This window comes from Suillus discolor (genome assembly GCF_016758755.1).
Source record: "Suillus discolor strain FC423 chromosome Unknown F5147scaffold_124, whole genome shotgun sequence".
Lineage (NCBI taxonomy): Eukaryota > Fungi > Basidiomycota > Agaricomycetes > Boletales > Suillaceae > Suillus > Suillus discolor.
In genome coordinates, this window is record NW_024541371.1 from 21832 (window position 1) to 42822 (window position 20991).

Below are 20991 nucleotides of genomic sequence, written 5' to 3' on the forward strand. Positions count from 1 at the left end.
CACCGATTCCCCGATACAACAACCTACTGTAGGACCTGTTGTCTCTGAATGATCGATTCACCGTTTATTGTAGGGCTCGATGTTCCAAATAATCTAACCCTCCACAAAAGTTTGCAAAGGCATATGTCCGTTCATATTCCATAAACCGGCTCGGGAACAGCTCGTGACGGCCAAGGCCTTACGACGAGCTCCTTTGCAAACATCATGGTCATATCATAGCCACGGAAGCTTTTGAACATGACCCCAGATGATATAGCATCGAATAGCGCTGGAAGTCGGAGAGGCGAATGTGCCGTCCGATTTTCTTGGAACGTGCTTAAACGCTCAATACCATGGTCCATGATACGCCGACGTGGAGAACCTAAGTGCCCAAAAACAGTATTCAAACACAAAGCAACATGTTGATGTGATTTGAGATATCTTTCGGTGTTCCGATTTAGCATGGTATCAATCAATTTGAAAACTGGTGGTCACATGAGAGACGAGCATCATGATAAGCGACTGACAGCTAGCTAACGACCGTAATCGTTGGGCAACTGGATAAGAATGGTAGGCTAAGAGAGAACATCGAGGACAGACCAGATTATATCTGGGCGACGGACTTGGTACTTGCGCGACTAGCATTTTTTCCAGCACTGGTACTGGGCACTGAGCGCCACATGTGAGATCCCACAGCACGTATTCATCATGTTGCCGATAAGATCGAATCTGTCAGGATGTGAATTTCATGCTTTTGACAAGCACTCATTGTATGCCTGATCACGGCGTAATCTCTATCTCTGTATTGTGGATTCTGAGACTTCTAGGGAATAAATGACAAATGGGAATCGGATATGACATACTCAACTTGATTGAAGTAGGTAGCTCTGTCCCTGAGGTACTGGGCGTTCAACATCATGTGCGGTGGCACGAGGCATCATCATAATTACGCCACATTACTATCACATTAAACACGTACTAATCTTTGACACACGAAAGCTGAGCGCTGCGGAGTTGCATCATATGATGTATCTTGATCCTCTGTCCGCCGAGTTCATGGTTTTTACCCTGTTTTCAGTCGGACTTTACCCGGTTCCTTCAAACTCATCAGTCCAACTCCAGTGAAGGATTCCGAAACGGACAACACGTCGAAGGTTCGAGTTGCCGTTCCCGAGCATGAGAAGGTCGTCCAACACTGGTAGTTGCGAGGGGAATGCCCATTTTTTATCCGAAGAGAGCTCGCAGGTGTGCCAGAGGATGGCGGTGGCGGTACCGGCGCAGGCTCGCGGGGTCGTGTTTTCGAATACATGATGATGATATACAAACACCAATGGCAGTACAACCCTCTATGGTTGCATCAATGTTTGAATAACTCCGTGACAGCATGTCCGGCGTTGTCGGTGACACAATGTAGGATGAGTTGCAGTGGACGGAGAGAAGGCGGGCTTTGGGGGAGGACCTAAGCGGCCGGGAATGGGCGCTGAAAGCGCGCCTTCAATCACTGGAGAAGGACAAGAGCAGCGACAATGACGGACGCGTGGAATTTGGTGGGAGGCAATTAAACTTGACTTGGGAGTTAGATGAGGATGATGGAAGCAAAGTTGCGAGGCGTTTTCGGGAGCTCTGGGGAGCCGAAGTACCTTCGGGGGGTACTCGGACTTTGTGAGCTCTTGAAGGAAACGAGTAAGATCCGTGTGATAACAGGCTACCAAAAAGAAGCCATGATGCGCCGCCGCCCACTTATATGGGCGTTTTTCAGTTGTAATTTCAATATGCCCTCCTCAAGCATGTATGGAAGAATCGCGCGTCTTTCTTCGCTAAGGGCTTTTGCGAGGCTTTTAAACCTCCTTCCGACTATTTTTCATGTCTCGTTCACCAATGTCCAAGACTGAGATGACTAACCTTGAGCTCACCCTAGCCGTCGACCGCGACAAGCCCCTCACATGGTGGAAAACACTTTCGATCTTCTGGGACACGCTTTCGAGTACCGCCCTAAGTAGGTGTTGGCCTGCGTTGATTGTCACTGGTATCTGGTCGTCTTCAATATGTGTGATTAACTATTACACGCACGGAGTATTGTCGATTCAGCCGACTCTTATCACTGTGTAGGCGGTCATTGGTTCCAGTGAAACCATCTTTGACAGGGTTTCATCGCAGGTTCGGTACCGTTCTCGGTTTCATAATATCTTTTCGGACGTCATCCAGTTTCGAGCGTTATAATGAGGGTGGAAAACTCTGGTCTCATATCGTGTTAAACTGCCGTATCTTTGCTCGGACCGTGTGGTTTCATGTCCCAGGTGCACAAGCTCTCATCTTATTCGTATGGGTCACTCAAACGTTACAGATAACACTTTTCCGGCTTCCCCAAAGGACTATCAGACTGCTGACGAAGTGACAGACCAGGACTCCGAGTCAGCGAAGACTCAGAAGGAATACGCCATGACCCTCATTGAGAAGAAGACGGTCATAAATTTACTCGAGGCGTATGCTGTCGCCGTCAAGCACTACCTGCGAGGGGAAGAAGGAATTTACTATAAAGATCTTTACCCGCTTGTTCCCTTCCTCTCTTCATCCCACTACTCGTTTCCTGCGGTTATCCCTACTAAAAATGACCAAATTCGGCACTTACGCAGCAGGCACACACATCACCCGAATCGCGACACTCCAGAACTCTCTGGGGATGCAGCCGTTGGTCCAACCCAAGAAATGACAGTGCCTAGGTCTTTGTCGAAATCTGATGAAAAATCGTTCTGGAAAGACACCACCAAAACCATCGCACCGCCTCATTATGATCCGGAGTCTCTTCTACCCGCCGAATTACCTCCTAGGCACGGCTGGCGAGCAGCTTTTCCATTTCCGGTCTTCTTTTGGGTATGGGGAATCATAAAGAAACGTTTCTGTAAGCTCGGAGCAGATGGCACACGTCAAAATTTCCGCCCCAGTAAAAATAACGTCCCTTTGGAAATATTTCTGTACTTGGTACGTGGATCTCACCATGCACGGAAGTTAACAAGGCCTAATTTTTGAGCCCCAAAGACATCCTACATTGCTGCACTGCAAACCCGTCGCACCGTGAGTGACCCGACCATAGGTGTGGTTTACCGGACTCGTTTTCTGTGTCACTGGTAATTATACTCGCAGGTGTGCTTTGCGCGACACTTAATCAGCTCGTGGAAGCCCTGACTGGGTTAGAAAGGATCCTTGCCACTCCGATTCCGTTTTCGTGCGTGATCGCTAGACGCCTGTTGCCTCTTTGATCCCTAATTTTCACTTAGTTACTCCTCGCATCTATGGACGATCACAATGCTTTATATTGCAGCTTTGGTATGTTGGAGTCTTTCCCCGCCCACAGCTAGTTGATACCGTTGTTATGTGACAGCCCTTCCAGCTATGGACTACACTTGAATGGTTCACCATTCCAGCGACTGTGATTGCTGTAAGGCGCATCACACACTTCCTTGTGTCGTCTTATCTCATTTAACCACCAAGAGTCTTGTTTTCTATGGTTTTCTTGTGGCCGGGGAGGAAATTGAAAGTAAGTCACAAAGCTAAGATGTTGCGCTCATTCATTTAACGCATGGTCTTAGATCCGTTTGGCAAGTTGTCCCATTCCGAATGACTAATACGATCTTGTTGACATCTATCTGATAGGCTATGACAGGAATGACTTGGTGCGTCTATTTTTCTTACATCTGGGGATGTATTCGCTCACCCAAGAACGTAGAACATGAAATATTTAGTGGAGAATATTATACGTGAGTCTCATTGCTGTCCGGGGGGTGTATTCTTCTCACTTACTCCATCCAGGGAAGGAACTTCATGCTATTACAACGACGCCGGCTCCAAACCCGGCAATATGGGCATTCTCGAAAGAGAACAATTTTCTTCAAGTTGAGCCATATTCGAAGGACGATTCGGACAAAATACCGACGGCCTGGGTTCACAAGGGGAAGGAGGAGATTTTTAGCGCTTTGCATGGGTAGGTCGTGCATAGTCAAGTTAACATTGGTGATTCATGTCTTTGCACTAGCAGGTCTCGCACTATCTGAGGATACCATTAAGTGGAGTAGCAGAGAAGCTACGACTGGCAGTAGTATTTGTACTCTTATATCAATCGTCCTATCTTAGGTAAAAGTGGTAATATAACAGCCCAGAAACATTAGGCGTATACTCACGCCTGTCAAGACGGCGCAGGTTTGGGCGGCACCGGCAAGTCGATGCAAAGACGAGAGCGGAATTGACACCTTTACATAAATGGCTGTGATACTGTTAGGTTGATCCTGTGTCGAAATGGCGATACAAATGTTCGGACAATTCATAGTAAGCGACATATGCGGTGACAATTGATCGAAAATAACACTCATGTCATCTGACGGTCCTCGGCCTCATCGATGCATTTCCATCACGAGTATCAAACCCGAAGTTTCCATCGGTAATAGACAAGATCACCTGCATCAGTAAGTCAGGATGCAATGTTCGTGTTGCTCGATCTCAAAGTCTATCTTACCTCAACACCGCGTCCTCCTATGATTCCACAGCAGATGGGGGTGCCATCTTGGTGGCTTATCAGATTGACCAGCCTCTGTAGATCACATGGCTGTTGCGCATCGCATACCCGTCGAACATCGCAGTTACATCGTGAAACATGGCCCAAACGGGTCGGGCAATCTGCTATTTTCAGTGATCAGCGCTTAGCTTTACCAGAATAAACCAATACCTTCCTGTCCTGAAGGCCTGATTAGGGGAGCCTAGCTGATCAAAGTTCGTTCTCGAGCATGTTTCCATGGACCATGCTAGAGGCAGAGCAATCATCAAAGCACGCGTACGTCAACCCACGCCCATCGCATGGAGATGTATGTTTCCTACATAGGACCATGGCCCCGTTCCCAAATACAGCAGCACAACAGGCGTGACGTGTGATACTGATAGTTGAGACTTCCACATGCACTTATGCATGTGTATCATTTGTCTCGTCGTCAACGCAGGTTCCAAACACAATGCCAACTTATGCCAAGGGGATTTGTTGTTAACAATATGGCTGGGCACTTATCTGATAGAGTCGCCAACGCGCACGAATGTCGAAGCGACACTATTCATAATTACCCGTTACAGACAACGGTGAGATCAGTGACGGTGTGTGCATACCAATTCAGCGATACAACAACCTTTTGCAAGGGCACCCGTTGTCTCGATTCATCGTTCATTGTATTTTTCTCTATCCTTTATACAATCCTCGGCACTGGGATTGAAGGTGGAAAACAGGTGTGGCAATCCAAAGTAACTGAAGTAGCTCCGTGTTTCATTGCGGACGAAAATCTTGAGATCCAGGAATTCCAGCTACAATAGTATTAACATTTCTCAGTAGATAAATCACGCACTTTGTGGTGCTGAAGGGATCGCGAATATGAAGGCTCTCCGGATTCAAAGCAGGCGACTTATCAGAAGAAACGACGACGAGCTGGCAATCGGGCTGATACTGTGCAAAATGGCACTCACTGAAGGCTGCGTCCAAATAGACCCTTCGTAATAGTGATTGAGACACAACAGAACAGTCTCTTCGGGGATACGCATGGACCACTTGCTGTTGACGTTCCAAGGACGTCTGAGCTTGTTTACTGCTTCTGCTCACGGCGCATCAACCTGCGTTGATCAGCAGGTGACACAATTTCCTGGGATGACCTGTGAATGACCGAAGGGCCATACTCAAACTTGAGGACACTGAGAAGATAGCGCGAGTCCGGTAAGTTGGTAGGCTGCATGAACGAGAACTATGCAAGCCATACGTCATTCAAAAGACGGCAGTCCATAACCTGCAGACACGAAGCACGTGTGGACACTAGATCATTGCAGATCTCAGCGCGCGAATATTCAACGTGGAACGGCCATTTGACGGAAGGCTGCGAATGGACTCTGACAGGGTATCAACACAAAGCTTGTACAACCGTCGCGCAAGTTCTTCAGTCCACAGCGACACCCATGGAATGTAAGAAGCAGGGAAACTTTGAACAGCACAAGGCGCAGGTGGAGGACAGCGTAATACTTCAGCAGCATCAGCACCAAAGATATTCACAAAATGCGCACAAAGTGGAGGTAACAAGTAGCGCCTAGTGACCACCAACTCTACGATTCTCTGGTTCTCTCGCCATCTGACTCTTACTCCTTGTCCTTGGACGCATCTTTGAGTACCATTCCCATGCAAGCCGAATGACTTCACCATCAGCGTCGTAAGGTGTTGGAATTTCACTGTATCCTGGGCGTGCCGTCGGGTGGCGCACATATATGGCACTGCAGGTGGGGAAGGAGACCTCTGCATAGGCAGGAATAAAGATGAAAGGAGACGCATATGGAGGGAGGTTGAAAGGCGTCAACGAGGACTTCGTAGGTGCAAGTTTTACGGAAGGCATGGACTGGGAGAGATCCGAAGACTCGGTTTTAAGTTCTGAGTCTGAAGGTTGTTCACCCTCGGGCTCTGCCTTGGAAGACTCAGGATTTTGGAGGAAACGAATGGCTGCAGGGTCAACGGAGATCATGTCACCTGGGGCCAGACGTGTATTGGCATCCGTATGCTGAAGAGGTGGATTAGTGTATCGAAGCTGACACCAGAGAAGAAAACTAGCGCACCTTCTTGCCATTTAAGAGGACGGATCCATGAATGACGAGTCTCCGTGCCTCATAGACACTATGCGCAAAGCAGCATCGAAAGATGAACACATCAATGCGTCGCTCCACCTCGGCAAGCATTAAACTGCCCACAGGTGCCAAGCCTTTCTTTTGCTCGTCATACGCTCTCTTCTTTGCTCTCTCCAGTTGTTCGGTACGCCCAGCGAACGCGTCGAGATCACCATTACTGTAAAGCGCGTGCTGACGAGGCCGCACGTCGGGAAGTGTGTCGGGGAGGTACCACCGCTTGAATATTTTCTCGTTAATGAAGTCGCCGTGGTACGCACGTACGAGTGCTTTCGATATCCACCGCTGTTGAAACAACGTCTTGGGTGAGCGAGTGAAGTTTATGGCCTCGGCCTCGGCTCCACAAGACCGCTTCCAGAGGTTGTAGAGGTTACGCGGAGACCAGCTCTGTTGGAGATATTTTGTGTGTTTAGGTTGGAGGTGAAAAGAAGAGCTACGGAACTGACCATTCGAGGCATGGCCTTGCGGAATGCAAAGATGTTGGCATCCCTCATAGTTGGAAACGTTGAGGTCCTTCAATATTGCTCCCAACAGAAATCTAGACAGACCCGGTTTGAACTCCGAGGATGAAGTAGAAAATCGTGACTACCAAAAACAGTAACCAACTCTATCATTTACGCGTCTTGTGCATCTACCGCGTCCATTGCCAATCTGCATAGTCGTCCAATAATATGGACCCTTACACTCCACGAATGCGTCCAGGAGGCCGCAAGAAGAATCTTGGTTTATCTGCAAAAGAGTATACCAAGGTATGAATCTCCTTGTATACTTATTATAACATGCAGACAATCGACCATTCAGATCACCGGCACTATCGCTTCTGTTCGCAGAAATAGACAACTGAGCGACGATATCTACGAAGATCCAGATGTTCGCGTGCACTCATCACGAGAAAGCCGTAGCAAAAGTACGTGGTCCTCGATGACCTGCATATTACAGTATTGATGGCATGCAGGCCACGAGCCGTCATTCATCGCCGAAACTTCGTTCGTGCGCGCACCATTGAACTCGCGAGTTGGCGCATCTTCTTCGATACCTAAGGTGAAGGGAAAGGGAAAGGAAGATGTCTTGGACAATCTTCCCGTGGATATACAAGAGGCTTTGATTTTGGAGGATCTTCTCTACGTTTTGATGGTATGTCTTCGCGAGTGGTCGTTATGTTCAAGGTGTATGGCCGTTTTTTCGGTGTCAGCTGGAACAATCTATGATCTTGCTTGTGTCAAACATCCGATCACCACGTTTGGTCTGCTATTTATCTCATATTTTGACCTCTCCCTTTCCTTCATTTCAGTTCACGTTCAAGTTACAATTACAGCAATGACTAGACATTTAACATTCCCGCTTTACCTCATAATTTCTGTCGAGAAATTTGTTTCTTCTTGGTTCTCGTGCTTCTGCCCTGTGCTTCACCTCGTCCTCACCTGAATCTCATCTCTATAGGGCATCGAGGGAACATATATTTCCCATCATCCTGAATACTCGCCAGAAGATGATGACCCACTCAAGGGAATACTTTTTGTTTTGTCCTCCCCGCTAGGTCTGTCTGACAAGTCAGAGAAGATCGTTCTCGCTCATCTTTTATAGATTCGTCCCTTCGAGACCTAACGGAACGGATAGTACCGCTCGGCACTTACTACACCGCTATCTCCTCTTTTGTTGAGAGCCGCAGCCACCTCGATTTTGGGCTTGTCAATCATGCACTCTGCGCTGCCATCCGGGACATGCTCAAGGTCAATTTCCCCCATCGCTTAGGCGTCATCTTACTTACCCCTTGAAAGGACTACCAAACTCTCCTATCTCAACTCGAACATGCATTCAACACCTCACCGCAATTTAGTCTACAGAAATTATGGTTCTACGTCCACCCAACAGTGCATACCCTATCCCTTATTTATCAGCTCATCCTTGAACTCGCTACTACCGATGACGACGACGCCTCCTCATCATCGTCTTCTTCTGAGTCTGATCCAGAGCAGGCAGCACGAGACGAAGCACTTGGGCTCGGCGGGGCGAAGCTGAAGGCCGTTCTGTCTGACATGAAGAAGAGCACATCAGATGCACCTATCAATGTGAAGGGTGGTGAAGTGCTAACGGTGATATATGAGCGCATGCAGACCATGTCAGGCGACCCCACCGCGGTCAAGGTATACGGCACTCTTCTAACTGCAGCGGGGGTGCCCTATGTCGAGATGCTCAGGGTATGGACAACTACGGGTCGTCTCGAGGACCCATACGAGGAACTGTGTGTCAAGGAGAGCAAGTTCATCAGTAAGGGCATTTTGGAAGTGGACTATACGGACGAGTATTGGGAGAGGCGATATACGGTGAGCTTTGTGTCTGAGCGAACGGGGTGCATGTGTACTGATGTCTGGGTAGCTTCGCGATGGTTCTACCCTTTCTTCGAAGCGCCAGCATACAGGTGTTCCACCCCCACGTACTGCTGGAGGACGATTACCCGGTGGCGCCTGTATACCGCCCCTTCTAGAGGGTTGGAAACACAAGTTTTTACTTGCAGGTAAATATCTCAACGTGATACGTGAATGTGGGATCGAGGTGCAAGCCGATCAGAAGGATATAACGAAAGAGTCGCTGTCCATGGAAGATGAAAAGTGTGTTTCTTCATTGGGTCGAGTCCCCGTGTCTTTTTCATGGGCATTTGCAGGCTTTACAAATTCATCGAAGACGCGTACACACACGCGAATCGCACACTCCTACGTCTCCTGCTGCAAGATCAACAGCTCATACCTCGGCTCCGCTCTCTCAAGCGTTATTTTTTCCTGGCCTCCTCATCGTTCCTCACCCACCTCTTAGACCTTGCCCACTTAGAACTGAAGAAGCCCGCGAAAGGTGTCAGTATCGTTAAGCTACAGAGTCTCCTCGACCTTGCACTTACAGGGGAAGATGCCGCATTCCGTGAAGATGTGCGAGTCAGCATCGCGAGCAGCGGATTGTATGAATGGTTACTCAAGGTCATCAGCGTAAGCGGCGTGATTGGCGGTGAGGAAGGCGAAGGCGTGCCAGATGAAGAAGCAAAGAAGGATCGCGACCGGGAAAAGGATGACAAGAAGCCTATGTTAGGTATGTGCATGAAGCCCTGGCGTTACTGTCCTTGCTCATCTCAAATAAGCGATTGATGCCCTTACACTCGACTACAACGTGAAATTCCCGCTTTCACTCGTCATCTCTCGCAAAACGATCTTGCGTTACCAGCTCCTCTTCCGCTTTCTCTTACATCTCAAACATGTGGAGCAATCGCTCGCATCGATGTGGATAGAACAGAAGACGAGTCCCTGGCGGCGTTCCGTGCCTAACCACCCCGAGTTCGAGCAGTGGCGACTGCGAGTCGCACTCCTGAGAGCTCGTATGCTCGCTTTTGTTCAGCAAATACTGGCTTTCACGACATTCGAGGTTCTTGAACCTAACTGGCGGGCGCTAGAGGCAAAATTGGCCAAGGTAACTACTGTAGATCAACTTCTGAGGGATCATGTAGACTTTCTGGACACGTGCCTGAAAGAATGCATGTTGACGAGTGCCAAACTGCTGAGGGTATGTGTGCGACCTCGTACCCAAACGCCCGCTGATCATCTCACTTCCAGGCGTACTCACGCATGATAGTGACGTGCTCTACGTTCGCGCTGTACACCTCCTCCTTCACCAAATCCGCCAATCAAGCGCTTGCAGCAGTGGAGAGTGGCGACGGCGACCAGGCGATGAACAAACGCTGGGAATTTCTGAAGAAGTTTGAGTCTAACTTTAACCACTGGTGAGCGTCCCATTGTCTGCGTGCGATATCTGGAAAGTGGGATTCTGACGCTGCTTGTCTCTAGGTTCAAGGTGATGTTGTTTCATTCACGCAGTTACCTTATTCCTGACTGACATTTATTGTACAAGTTTCATCTGGACTGCGTGCAGTACTACGCGTCAAGTGAGAATGTATCGCTGCTTCCTCTTGTGGTGCGGTTGAGTAGCATCAAGGCCATGTCATAGCCTCAGCTGAATCGATGAGAAGTTGCTGGGGTACTGGTGAGTGACAGAATCACGCCCAAAAATCGGTCAGCTTTATTGCTTTCTCAGCTGTTATTGTTGTATGTTGTTCTTCTAGCCATGCGCAATATATATGTTGCTATATGCTATTGCTTAGGATGTGAGGAACGCGTAGTCTCCCGTAGTAAGACCATTCAAGACAAGATAGTTATTCGTCGATAATGTGATAATGACACATGAGTTAGCGCAAATCAGCGTCAAAGGACTACTGTGGGTCAATTTACATAAGTGAATTTGGTGTCCTCTACACCTGTGGACTACTAGTAGGCCCTTGTAGAGGGTGCTAACCAGAGCGCGATTACTAGCGGTGTCACTGCTAATTCACCGAATCCTAACATTGTCATCAGGTTAGTGGCAAAAACGATGGGTCTGTAGTTGAGTCAAAAAGAGTGAGACAACTGGGAATGTATTACACGGGCATGCAGTGTGTCAAAAATCAAGCAATCAGATACGGTAGTCAAGATATGTAGATGTACAGGGAAGTGAGGCTGCAACGATGCAAGACCTAGTACGATGGATGACTCCCACATAAAATAAGACATACGACTATAACTGACCTGCGTAGAACCTGGCATCAAGTTCAAGACGGGCTTTAGTTGAAGCCATCAGCGTCAGATCGCTCGCTCTTTTTACCCTTAGCATAAGGCTCGTTGTAATTGAAGAGATCGGTGCCAAATTGCTCGCGGTTCTCCACATCTGGCAGCAAGTTACGCCTATCAACCTCAGCATGGTGATCTGGATCATGAATACTCACAGGAACGTTTCGCGATGGCTCCTTCCGTGGGGTATGCCATAGCAAGAGCCACGATAGATGCGAGCGAGCTGAAAATAAGAGAAAGCTTCATGTTACAGTTGAGAGGTGTGAGCTTGATAAGTACTTCGTCAGTGCACTACATTGGAATCTTCAATAAAGCTTTTTATACATTTTCGTCACGACTTCGTCCGCTCACGACTAGTGACTCACTGAGTCACCTAAATTGGTCGAAATCTTATTTATTCAGAATTTTTGTCACAACCTTAGGGATTGTTCAAACTTCTACGTGGACGGTAAATTTAATCAGCCGTCAGTCTCATTGGAAAATCACTCAGCGCACACAATCCCAGCGAGGCAAGACTGTCAAGCTCGAATTCTCGTCGATGCATCTTCGAATCGGCTTGGTGCATAGAGCAGGTCCTCTCACGCAAGAAAGCGATAAGCCTCTGTCTTCACATACCGTTTGATACCTATCTCCATCAATCACAAGCCAAGATTGTCATGCACTTCTGAAAGAAACTTACAGGTGCTTGTGCCTTCAGCCAATCAATCTTATATCGTACCCCCAACTTACGACTGAGAGTTTAGAAGCACGTGTCCAACCCGACTCATGCTTTACCATCGAAGCGCCCTCGCATTGTAACCAAGCCGGCGGATGTAGAACGTGCCTCAATATTTGTATGGATCAAACATATGGAGTCGAAGTGGGAAACAGTGAATGGACCAATGCTACGAGCCAAGTGAGAAGTTTGAGGATGAATTTGATGTGTTAAAGGAAGAAGGGCTATCGGGACTCGGGAGATGTGTATAACTTCCGTCTGTCGGACATCCAAAACCCGAGAATATCGGCATGGTAAAGCAGGGTCGGTAGCTCGATACAGTCGCAGCCGCACGCACTCATCGATACCAACATGGATTTTGGCTGAATACCCTTCGAAAGGCCGTTGGAACTTCGACGAGGTCAAATTTTTCCCTTTGTAAGTCATCATTTTCATCTTTCGCAGTCAAATATTCTCAGTAGGACAACTCGCTCAATTCTTCCACAGCAGCTTACATAGCACACTCGAAGCAAGATGCATGTTGTTGTCGAAAATTTTCCCTTCCACATTGCATAGTCGAACGACTACTACTAGTACGGAACTCGTGTTGTTTAGAAATTATCAATGGCAAACCATTGGCTTGTGAATTTCACGCGCAGCTAAGAGTGTTCCATCTGAGAGAAGGCACGAAGCTAGCAGAGGAACAACACGGAGAGAACTACAGGCCGGAGAAAATAACTCAAGACGACAGATGAAGATGATGGTTTAATGGTTTTGCAGATTGAGACTCGAGTAGCATGGGCTGAAAGGGTCGACAACGGAACGGATAGTGCTGCTCGGCACTTACGATGCTGCTATCTCCTCTTTCGTAAAGAGCTGCAGTCCTTCCGTTTTTCCTTACATGTAGATCAATTGATCGTGTAGACTTTCTGGGCACGTGCCTGAAATAATGAGTGCCAAATTGCCTGAGGGTATGTGCGCGACCTCCGACCCAATCACCCGATCATCGCACTGCCAGGCGTACTCCTGCATGATAGCGACGTACTCTACGTTCGCACTGTACACTTCCTCCTTCACCAAGTCCGCCAATTCAGCGCTCCGAGTGACTCGCAGCAGTAGAGAGCGGCGACAGCGACCAGGTGATGAACAAATGCTAGGAATTCCTGAAGAATTTCGAGTCTAACTTTGACCACTAGTGAGCGTGCGTGCAGTTATTTGAAAAGTGAGATTCTGACGCTGCTTGTCTCTGGGTTTAAGGTGATGTTACTTCATTCACGCCGTGTGTGGTTACAGCATTCTCGGCTGACATCTTTCGTACAAGTTTCACCTGGACTGCATACAATACTACGCGTCGAGTTAGAATGTATCGCTGCTTCCTCTTGTGGTGCGGTTGAGTAGCACTAAGGCGATGTCACGGCCTCAGCTGGATCGATGCGAAGTTGCTGGAGTCATTGTAAGTGACAGAATGACGCCCAAAAATTCGTCTAGGTTTATTACTTTTTCAGTTCTGTCGTTGTATTTTGTTCTTCTAGCTATGCGCGATATATGTATTACTACGTGCTATTGCTGAGGAACACGTAGTCTCCTGTTATAGGACCATGTAAAAAAGACGTAGTTGTTCCCCGGACGAGAACCAGCTAGCAGTGAGCAGGTTGTATGTATACCGTTTCATTTTAGATGGGAGCTGAGAGAACTTGAGGTGACAGCACACGAGCTAGAAAGTGCAATACGCAATGTCACTAGATGACAGCTTAGTGGCAAGAACACTGGGTGTATTTCAGTCAAAAATTTTAAGAGGGGCACGTAAAACAACTGGGATTGTACTACATAGGCATCCATCATGTCAGAAAACAAGCGATGAGATAAGGGAATCGAGATATGTAGATGTACATTGAAGTTACTTGTGATTGAGGCTGCGGTGATTCCGGACCTAATACGATGGATGATTCAGATTTCCACAAAAAAACAAGACATAGGGCTATAACTCACCTGCCGCGTAGAACCTGGCGTCAAGTTCAGTGCGAGCTTTAATTGAGGTCACCGGTGACAAGCTCCTCACGTTTCCCGTCGTGAGGATGGTGGTGGCGGTGGTCAGAATCATCTTCCTCGCGCTTCCTCTCACCGTGACCATGCTTCTTCCGGTGGTCAGCGTCAAGCTCCTCGCGCTTTCCCTCACTATGAGGATGCTTCTTGTGGTCAGCGTCGAGCTCCTCGCGCTTTTCCGCACCATGAGGATGCTTCTTGTGATCAGCGTCGAGCTCCTCCCGCTTTTCCGCACCATGAGGATGCTTCTTGTGATCAGCGTCGAGCTCCTCGCGCTTTTCCGCACCATGAGGATGCTTCTTGTGGTCAGCGTCGAGCTCCTCCCGCTTCCTCTCACCATGAGGATGCTTCTTGTGGTCAGCGTCGAGCTCCTCACGCTTCCCATGAGGATGCTTCTTGTGGTCAGCGTCGAGCTCCTCCCGCTTTTCCGCACCATGAGGATGCTTCTTGTGATCAGCGTCGAGCTCCTCGCGCTTTTCCGCACCATGAGGATGCTTCTTGTGGTCAGCGTCGAGCTCCTCACGCTTCCTCTCACCATGAGGATGCTTCTTGTGGTCAGCGTCGAGCTCCTCGCGCTTTTCCGCACCATGAGGATGCTTCTTGTGGTCAGCGTCAAGCTCCTCGCGCTTCCCTACATATGATAGAAGTTCGGCGCGGTTCTCTGCATCTAGTAGCAAGTTACGCTTATCAACCTCCGCATGGTGATGAGTGGTTTGAATACTACTCACAGGAACGTTTCGCAATGGCTCCGTCCATAGGGAACGCCGTAGCAAGAACCACGATGGATGCAAGCGCGGTGAAGACGAGAGAAAGCTTCATGTTTGAGTTAACAGATGCGACTGGTACGTTTGTCGATGCACCACATTGAAATATTCCAGAGGGCTTTTATACCTTTTCGTATGTCGGCTCATGACCCAGGTCCACTAAATTGGCTGAAGCCTTATCCACTCAGAACTTTTGTGAGGGGCTATTCTAAGTGGACTTAATGAGCCGTCAGTCTTCGAATTGAAAGATCGCTCAACATCCACAATCCCAACAAGGTAAGACCGTCAACCCGAAGTCCAGATTTCACCTCGGATCAATGCAGTTCATAGGCCCATGCTGGCAAGAGGTCTGAGGGACGGCAGCCCCGTTTCGCATTCGCAAATTGGAAATCGGAGACCGAACAAACCGCCGATGCCGAAATCCAGATAGTTAAATAAAGATTCTTTGAATCTATGACCCTACTCAATAACCGTTTGTTCAGTTTATTTCTTTGTCCGAGAAAGACGAAATAAACTGTCAAGTAAGGTTTGTATGCTGTGCCTGGCTCGGAGAGTGAAACGAGCAGCCGAATTGCAGAGACCCTGCCGTGAAAGAACACCTAGTACACCCTGTCATGCTGCGCGATGACTCAATGCATCAATAACGGCAGCGCCGAGGGAGCACCTTTTTCCATCTTCGTTCCAGTAGTTACTCGTAGGTCAGGACCGTCGGCACCTTCGAGGAGAGTGTGTAGTGACTTGTAACCACTCCCGGAGCCACCGTTCGGCGGCCAAGCCGTGGTGAAAACAGGTGACCAGTAGGAAACACATCGCCGCTTCTGGAACTGTCGCGGCGCACCATTGACTACATGGAGCAAATAAGCCCCTATACATAAAGGGTGTCAACAACCAATCATCCCGGATCCTTTAGACCTAGGCCTAGGGGCTTCATCATCTTCCCATTCCGATCTTGACGCTTTGCATGCGTCCTGTTCAAGGGTGGTGGCGTTTGATCAAACCCCAATGATGGAAATCCCATTGTCATCGTGCGGTTTACGCAAGTGTTTCAGATATCATGGAGCGTGTTTGTTTGCCCGTTGTCCAACTGGAGATCCTTTGCCAGCAGTATCTGTGAAATTACTCGCGCACATTCAATTCGCGTTATCTCAATCGATTGAAATGGTTACATTACGCGTGTGGTTAGGCAGGATTTATCTAGAAATGAAGAAAAAAAAAGAACAACAGGGTGCTCACGCAATCCGCAGCACGGTTGATGTTCCGATCCTGGGTTTGGTGCCTCGGGGGGGACGAATGCGTCTTGGCGACAGAGAAGATGATTTCTTTTATTTTTGTTTCGACGTAACGAATTGACTTAACGTAAGTCGAGTAAGGTGCCTGAAAATACATGTGATGGTGAGCCTGGTCTCGACTAAATAAAAGACTATACTTATTATAGAGACAGAGGACGGACACGTAGCGCGGCTAATTTTAGAACACCGTCTGGCTCTCTGGTTCTTTGACGGAGCGAAAAAAAGTGGACTTGCAACGGTCTAAATAGGTCTCATTGGGAGCATCAATCAAACCATCCAATAAGTGACAAGAGGGCCCTGGGATGCCCGGAAGGCCATTGTGTTTTGTTAGTATTCCAGTAATAGTTCTTTTGTTGATGATCCTACTATGTTTGGACGAGTCGAAACACCTGCCTACCTCGGTTTGCTGATCTTTGACTAGTACCCATAAGGCAGTGATCCGTTCCGTCCTATGCGCTCGTACCAACCACGTACGAGTTCTTTCAGGTCCTTCCCACCACCGGTACGCGTTTCAGGGGCAGACAAAGTCAACGTCAACTACATCAGAAGACTGGTGAACCTGAGAATGTCATACAGTCATCCATTACGACGTAAAGGCCCCACAGTAAATGTAACGCACCCCAGAGGACTCCTCGGTTCTCTGATGCGCAGCTCGCACCAAGGCCAGATGGTGGCCCCTGCCAGCATGCACCTCACTCTTCCCAGTCGTAATCAGCACCCCCAATGATGACAATTTTATTCTTGTTGCACTATATCACATCAAGGTGTTAAAAACAGATCTTGATCATGACGATTGCAATGAGGTTTCGGTTCCAGGATCCAGTTTCTGATTGCAGGGGTAAACCTTTTGTAAACGCGAACTTTATGTCGTTAATCACCGCTCTTGCTGGAATGGACTCTAAGAACTCAACGCGGTCATGATGGATGTGACGTCAGGGTGGAGGAGCAACTCGAAAAAAGTCTCGTCCCGATCGTCTGCCTCGGGCCAGGCTCGAGTCAGCTCCACATTCGAGGGTGACCTGAGACTATTAATAAGTGTTGTCCCATGGAAGTAAATTATAGCCGTAGCAAGATACTACAATTAAAACTATCATTAGTATTGTCATTTTTCGATCAGACCCATCTCAGAATGGCCGAACGACCTAGTAGACGCTGAAAGGAATGAGTACTGATAGGTACCCAATAGTAACAAAATACCTGAAAGCATTGACCAGCAAAGCGTACGACTCTGTCAAAGATCATGAGACGACGTGTTCCTGGCTTCCTTTGAATTCTCGTACTTGAAGGTCAAGGTAGAACCTAGGATCGGCGGCAAAACATATTATTCAAAAGGTAATATCTTCGGCTAAAACCAGTCCGACGGCAAAAAGACGCCAGAGGGCGGACTTTCAAATAATATAGGTACGTACTAATCTTATCACTCCCTACAGTACTTGTAATACACTCATTTTGTATGGATACTGCATCTCAGCGCTCAGCTACCGCCTTCCAACAATAGCTATCCGAAGCCTGGGTGGATGACTTCTGCCAAGCACACGGTATACGCCGCGCTGGTGTACCTTTTATTTTCAATGTCCGACGTGCCGTCCGGCGTCTGTTAGCCACGAGTTTCGCCGCCGCTCTCTGCCAGACTTGCCGTAGTGCACGCAGGACTTTTCGGATGGGCAATTTCAGGGTATTCCTATGTCATTGATGTACTCTTGATCATTGCAAGATAAGTACTCGTGAATGTATGTAATGAGCAAGGAGCACGTCATTCCCTATACATCATTGTGCATCAGATGGGGGGGTAAGGGGATGTCAATTGTATCTCTGAAGCGAGTAACCGCTGATCGAGGGATATGAACGGCATGCTCGGCAGTCCAGTCCAATACTTTCTCGAAATCCCTGCATTGGTGGCGAGTGTTGAAGTTAGGGTATGGGATTTTGTGTCCATCAACCCAGTCCCATGTTATCGTCGTCACGTCGGCATTACACATGGTATTCTGCCTGAGCATTTCAATGCAATGATCTGTAATGCATACGATAAGGAGGAAGTGCGTATATAAATAAAAAAAACAATGTACCAAGATGCATGCGGACTACTTCGGGCGTATCCTGGAACGAAGGATCTATGGGCCCGTAATACTGGGGCCACGAGGCTTTACGAAGTAAATTCTACAAAACGTGAGACAAGAACGACTGGACTTTGGGTGCATGTATGATAGTTTACCAGACAGTGGAGTTGGTGAGGGGCTTCCATGGATACCATGAAACCCCCACCAAATTCGGGTGGATATTTGACCTTGGAAGGAGTATCTACTTCGCCGGCTTTGAGAATCTCCTCAAGTGACATCCGAGTTGGTGGTACTGAGGTTTCATGGACGCAAACAATTACTAATTAGGATGGGGTGAAAAAATTGGGCGACGCACCATCATGAGTTATTCTGGCCCAAACGGCATCAATTTCTTGGGAAGGAGGGCCACGATAGACAGAAGGAAAGTCGAGCGTTCCGTTGAATCTTACGATCGTAGATTCAACAGCACCACTTGCTGGAGCTGTGACAAATTATCAATACTATATGTCAACTGTCCGAGGATGTCCGCTCACTCACAGTATACAGGAATGTCGTCATGCAGGTGGGGTGAAGGCGTGCCAATCCATAGCGCGAAAAATAGTATCGATGTGCATAACAACGCGCCATGGCTCACCAGAGGCCACACGCGAAGGCTACTATACAACTTAGGACGAGGTCCTGCACCGAACCTTTCTGCATCATCAAATGATTCCTCCTTATTACCATAGTCAACAGCGTCGACAGGAATGTACTCCGAGGAATCTTTGACCATGACCCTGAGGGAACTTCGATGAACTCGGTGTGTGGATAGTTGAGGATACGCAAGGGCAGATGCGAGAAATATTTAGGATATGTATTAATTTCGATCCTGTCCCCCAATCGGCTGTGTCTCAATGCGTTAAGATATCATACCGCTGGTGCGAGACTCACATGCCCTTAGCGGAGCGCAGGAAGGGGAAGCATAGGCCCGGAATGATCGGAGAAGTAAGAAGCCAGCTGGATTTCAGGAACACTATGGCATACCTGGCTGGCAGTGCGAGAACCGGTGTGGATATATGCAGATGGGAGTGACGCTTTTGTGATGCCAGGTGATCATGATGCCACAACGGTCGTATGTACTGGCAAGTCGGAGATCTCCAGCCTGAGACTGCAGAGAGGCCATTTGGTTTGGATTAATAATTTTCAGAATATGGCCATCACGTGATGTCTGTCCTTAATGTAACCGTGTGAACTATCTATAAAAGCTATTCTCACTCATTGAATATGGCTGCTATACGATATATCATACATCAATATTTCAATGTTTTGATGCTCAGGTAGTTCCATCAGTAAAACCCAAGCACCGGTCTCTATGTACCCAGGGTTACAACTTGCACACGTGTACGGCTTTGTTCCAAGTCCATCCCGAGTGTAAGGCTTGACTCGGAAACCCTACGAACTTCAAGTCCTTTTCTTGCGCCAGCTATGCGTAAGGAATATTCTGCATCGTATTCTCCTGTCGACGATCGTGATGATACGAGACTCCTTGATAGCAATACAGAAACAAGGCCTCTTTCAAAATTCCGCCTTCTCAACTTGTCGCCATGGCTAAGCCATGGTGTGCTGATGTTCATAACAATGATGTTCTTCGTGCTATGGGTACGGGCGCCTTCGATTGATGACGTAGTTCTGTACTGTAGGTGGACGGACAGTCAACTCGCAGCATCCTGCTTACTCGCCATAGCTCCAGTAAATGAGGCCATTGAATCCATCGGTATTATACGACTCAATGGAACTCTGGGCACCCCTTCTATATATCGTGGCACACCATCTCCAGAACTCGACGCTGTTTGGGATAAGATAGCCCTTGATGGTTGCGCCCTATGCTCCACTTACATCATAGATATTTACTGACTATATGATATTTCCCAGCGCGCCCAATCGGTATGACACTTGAGCAACTGCTCAGAACGGGGGAGAAACCTTCTCCTTCCATGACTAGGTATCCGGATGAATATGGTGGAGATTATATGGCAACTGTAGAAGTCATTCACCAGCTCCATTGCATAGTCAGTCGTAATAAAAAAAGGTTGGTCGATCTTTACTCATTCCCTGTAGGACATGCTTCGCAGAGTCAGTTGGGGTGACCATTCCTCGGGTCATGGCGTCCACGAATCCTCCGGAGACTTCCGCATTCATCTCGGTAGGTACGCTGTTTCCTGCGTGGAACAGGTCTGCTTATGCTGCGCCTCAGACCACTGCATCGAAATGCTCAGGCAGAACATTATGTGTCATGCTGACGTGACAATGCTCACTTACGACTGGGTGGAGGGAGTCAAAGATCCGTTCCCTAACTTTAGAATCCCTCACCGATGCAGAAACTTCGAGAAGGTCTTGGATTGGGTTGATGATCATCGTGTTGATGTCCCTAAATCCAAGATAGTCCGCTTGGAGGGTAACGTGGACCTGCCTTCCCCTCCCTGATTGCAGTCCCGATGTCTTCTCACGGCTCTCGCGTAGATCGCGATATGACGAATGTAGCAGAGCCAACATGTTGAAAAGTCGGATGGAAATCTTATCTCTGCAGAATGAATTAATATTGTGATCATTTTGACAGCGCTCCCACAGGTTTCCCGATGTTCCATTAATGTAGCTGCCACGGCACTAGAAATGCCGCATGCGCAGCAACAAGCTCTGAAATGGACTCATCGATGCATCCCCGTTTAAGAGCTGCCGTACGGAAAGTCATATCACTGAGGCATAATAAAAGAACCAAACGGTATCTATACTGTTTGTCTATAGCGTAATATTACTCATATGATGATGACTCAGGAGCCCCGGAGTTTAGCCACGATT

At 48.1% G+C, this 20991-nt stretch overlaps 7 protein-coding genes across 7 annotated transcripts; 4 read left to right on the forward strand and 3 right to left on the reverse strand.

Moving 5' to 3' along the window:
• The first annotated feature begins 1681 nt into the window (after window positions 1–1681).
• On the forward strand, window positions 1682–4184 carry F5147DRAFT_727027 (UPF0187-domain-containing protein). Its single transcript, XM_041439225.1, has 13 exons — window positions 1682–2084; window positions 2137–2276; window positions 2324–2958; window positions 3016–3070; window positions 3121–3202; window positions 3255–3303; window positions 3359–3415; window positions 3469–3514; window positions 3567–3575; window positions 3631–3650; window positions 3704–3734; window positions 3787–3958; window positions 4013–4184. Exons 1-13 carry the CDS (start codon window positions 1843–1845, stop codon window positions 4026–4028), a joined length of 1554 nt encoding a protein of 517 aa, XP_041285452.1. The 5' UTR covers window positions 1682–1842; the 3' UTR covers window positions 4029–4184.
• Window positions 4185–5808: 1624 nt separating this feature from the next.
• Window positions 5809–7210, reverse strand: F5147DRAFT_755663 (uncharacterized protein). Its single transcript, XM_041440338.1, has 3 exons — window positions 7113–7210; window positions 6601–7053; window positions 5809–6545 (listed from the first exon to the last, which is right to left on the reverse strand). The coding sequence occupies exons 1-3, from the start codon at window positions 7158–7160 to the stop codon at window positions 6084–6086; spliced, it is 963 nt and encodes a 320-aa protein (XP_041285453.1). The 5' UTR covers window positions 7161–7210; the 3' UTR covers window positions 5809–6083.
• Window positions 7211–7273: 63 nt separating this feature from the next.
• Window positions 7274–10865, forward strand: F5147DRAFT_727030 (Spc98 family-domain-containing protein). The gene is made up of 12 exons (XM_041439226.1): window positions 7274–7415; window positions 7468–7573; window positions 7622–7800; window positions 8107–8203; window positions 8251–8396; window positions 8445–8990; window positions 9043–9275; window positions 9329–9744; window positions 9794–10212; window positions 10263–10433; window positions 10554–10689; window positions 10741–10865. The coding sequence occupies exons 1-10, from the start codon at window positions 7338–7340 to the stop codon at window positions 10431–10433; spliced, it is 2391 nt and encodes a 796-aa protein (XP_041285454.1). The 5' UTR covers window positions 7274–7337; the 3' UTR covers window positions 10554–10689; window positions 10741–10865.
• Window positions 10866–12052: 1187 nt separating this feature from the next.
• Window positions 12053–12208, forward strand: F5147DRAFT_587762 (uncharacterized protein; the record flags this gene model as incomplete). The annotated part of the gene is made up of 1 exon (XM_041432033.1): window positions 12053–12208. A coding segment is annotated over one exon (156 nt), but the record flags the coding sequence as incomplete, so codon positions are not given.
• Window positions 12209–14030: 1822 nt separating this feature from the next.
• On the reverse strand, window positions 14031–14859 carry F5147DRAFT_644135 (uncharacterized protein; the record flags this gene model as incomplete). Its single annotated transcript, XM_041433136.1, has 3 exons — window positions 14775–14859; window positions 14582–14713; window positions 14031–14530 (listed from the first exon to the last, which is right to left on the reverse strand). Exons 1-3 carry the CDS (start codon window positions 14800–14802, stop codon window positions 14031–14033), a joined length of 660 nt encoding a protein of 219 aa, XP_041285456.1. The 5' UTR covers window positions 14803–14859.
• A 2901-nt stretch (window positions 14860–17760) lies between these two features.
• On the reverse strand, window positions 17761–19319 carry F5147DRAFT_727065 (uncharacterized protein). Its single transcript, XM_041439227.1, has 7 exons — window positions 19181–19319; window positions 19087–19124; window positions 18694–19024; window positions 18512–18637; window positions 18312–18448; window positions 18166–18256; window positions 17761–18110 (listed from the first exon to the last, which is right to left on the reverse strand). Exons 3-7 carry the CDS (start codon window positions 18926–18928, stop codon window positions 17860–17862), a joined length of 840 nt encoding a protein of 279 aa, XP_041285457.1. The 5' UTR covers window positions 18929–19024; window positions 19087–19124; window positions 19181–19319; the 3' UTR covers window positions 17761–17859.
• A 125-nt stretch (window positions 19320–19444) lies between these two features.
• Window positions 19445–20640, forward strand: F5147DRAFT_727075 (uncharacterized protein). The gene is made up of 5 exons (XM_041439228.1): window positions 19445–19831; window positions 19880–20008; window positions 20068–20204; window positions 20254–20338; window positions 20390–20640. Exons 1-5 carry the CDS (start codon window positions 19621–19623, stop codon window positions 20617–20619), a joined length of 792 nt encoding a protein of 263 aa, XP_041285458.1. The 5' UTR covers window positions 19445–19620; the 3' UTR covers window positions 20620–20640.
• Window positions 20641–20991: the final 351 nt, after the last annotated feature.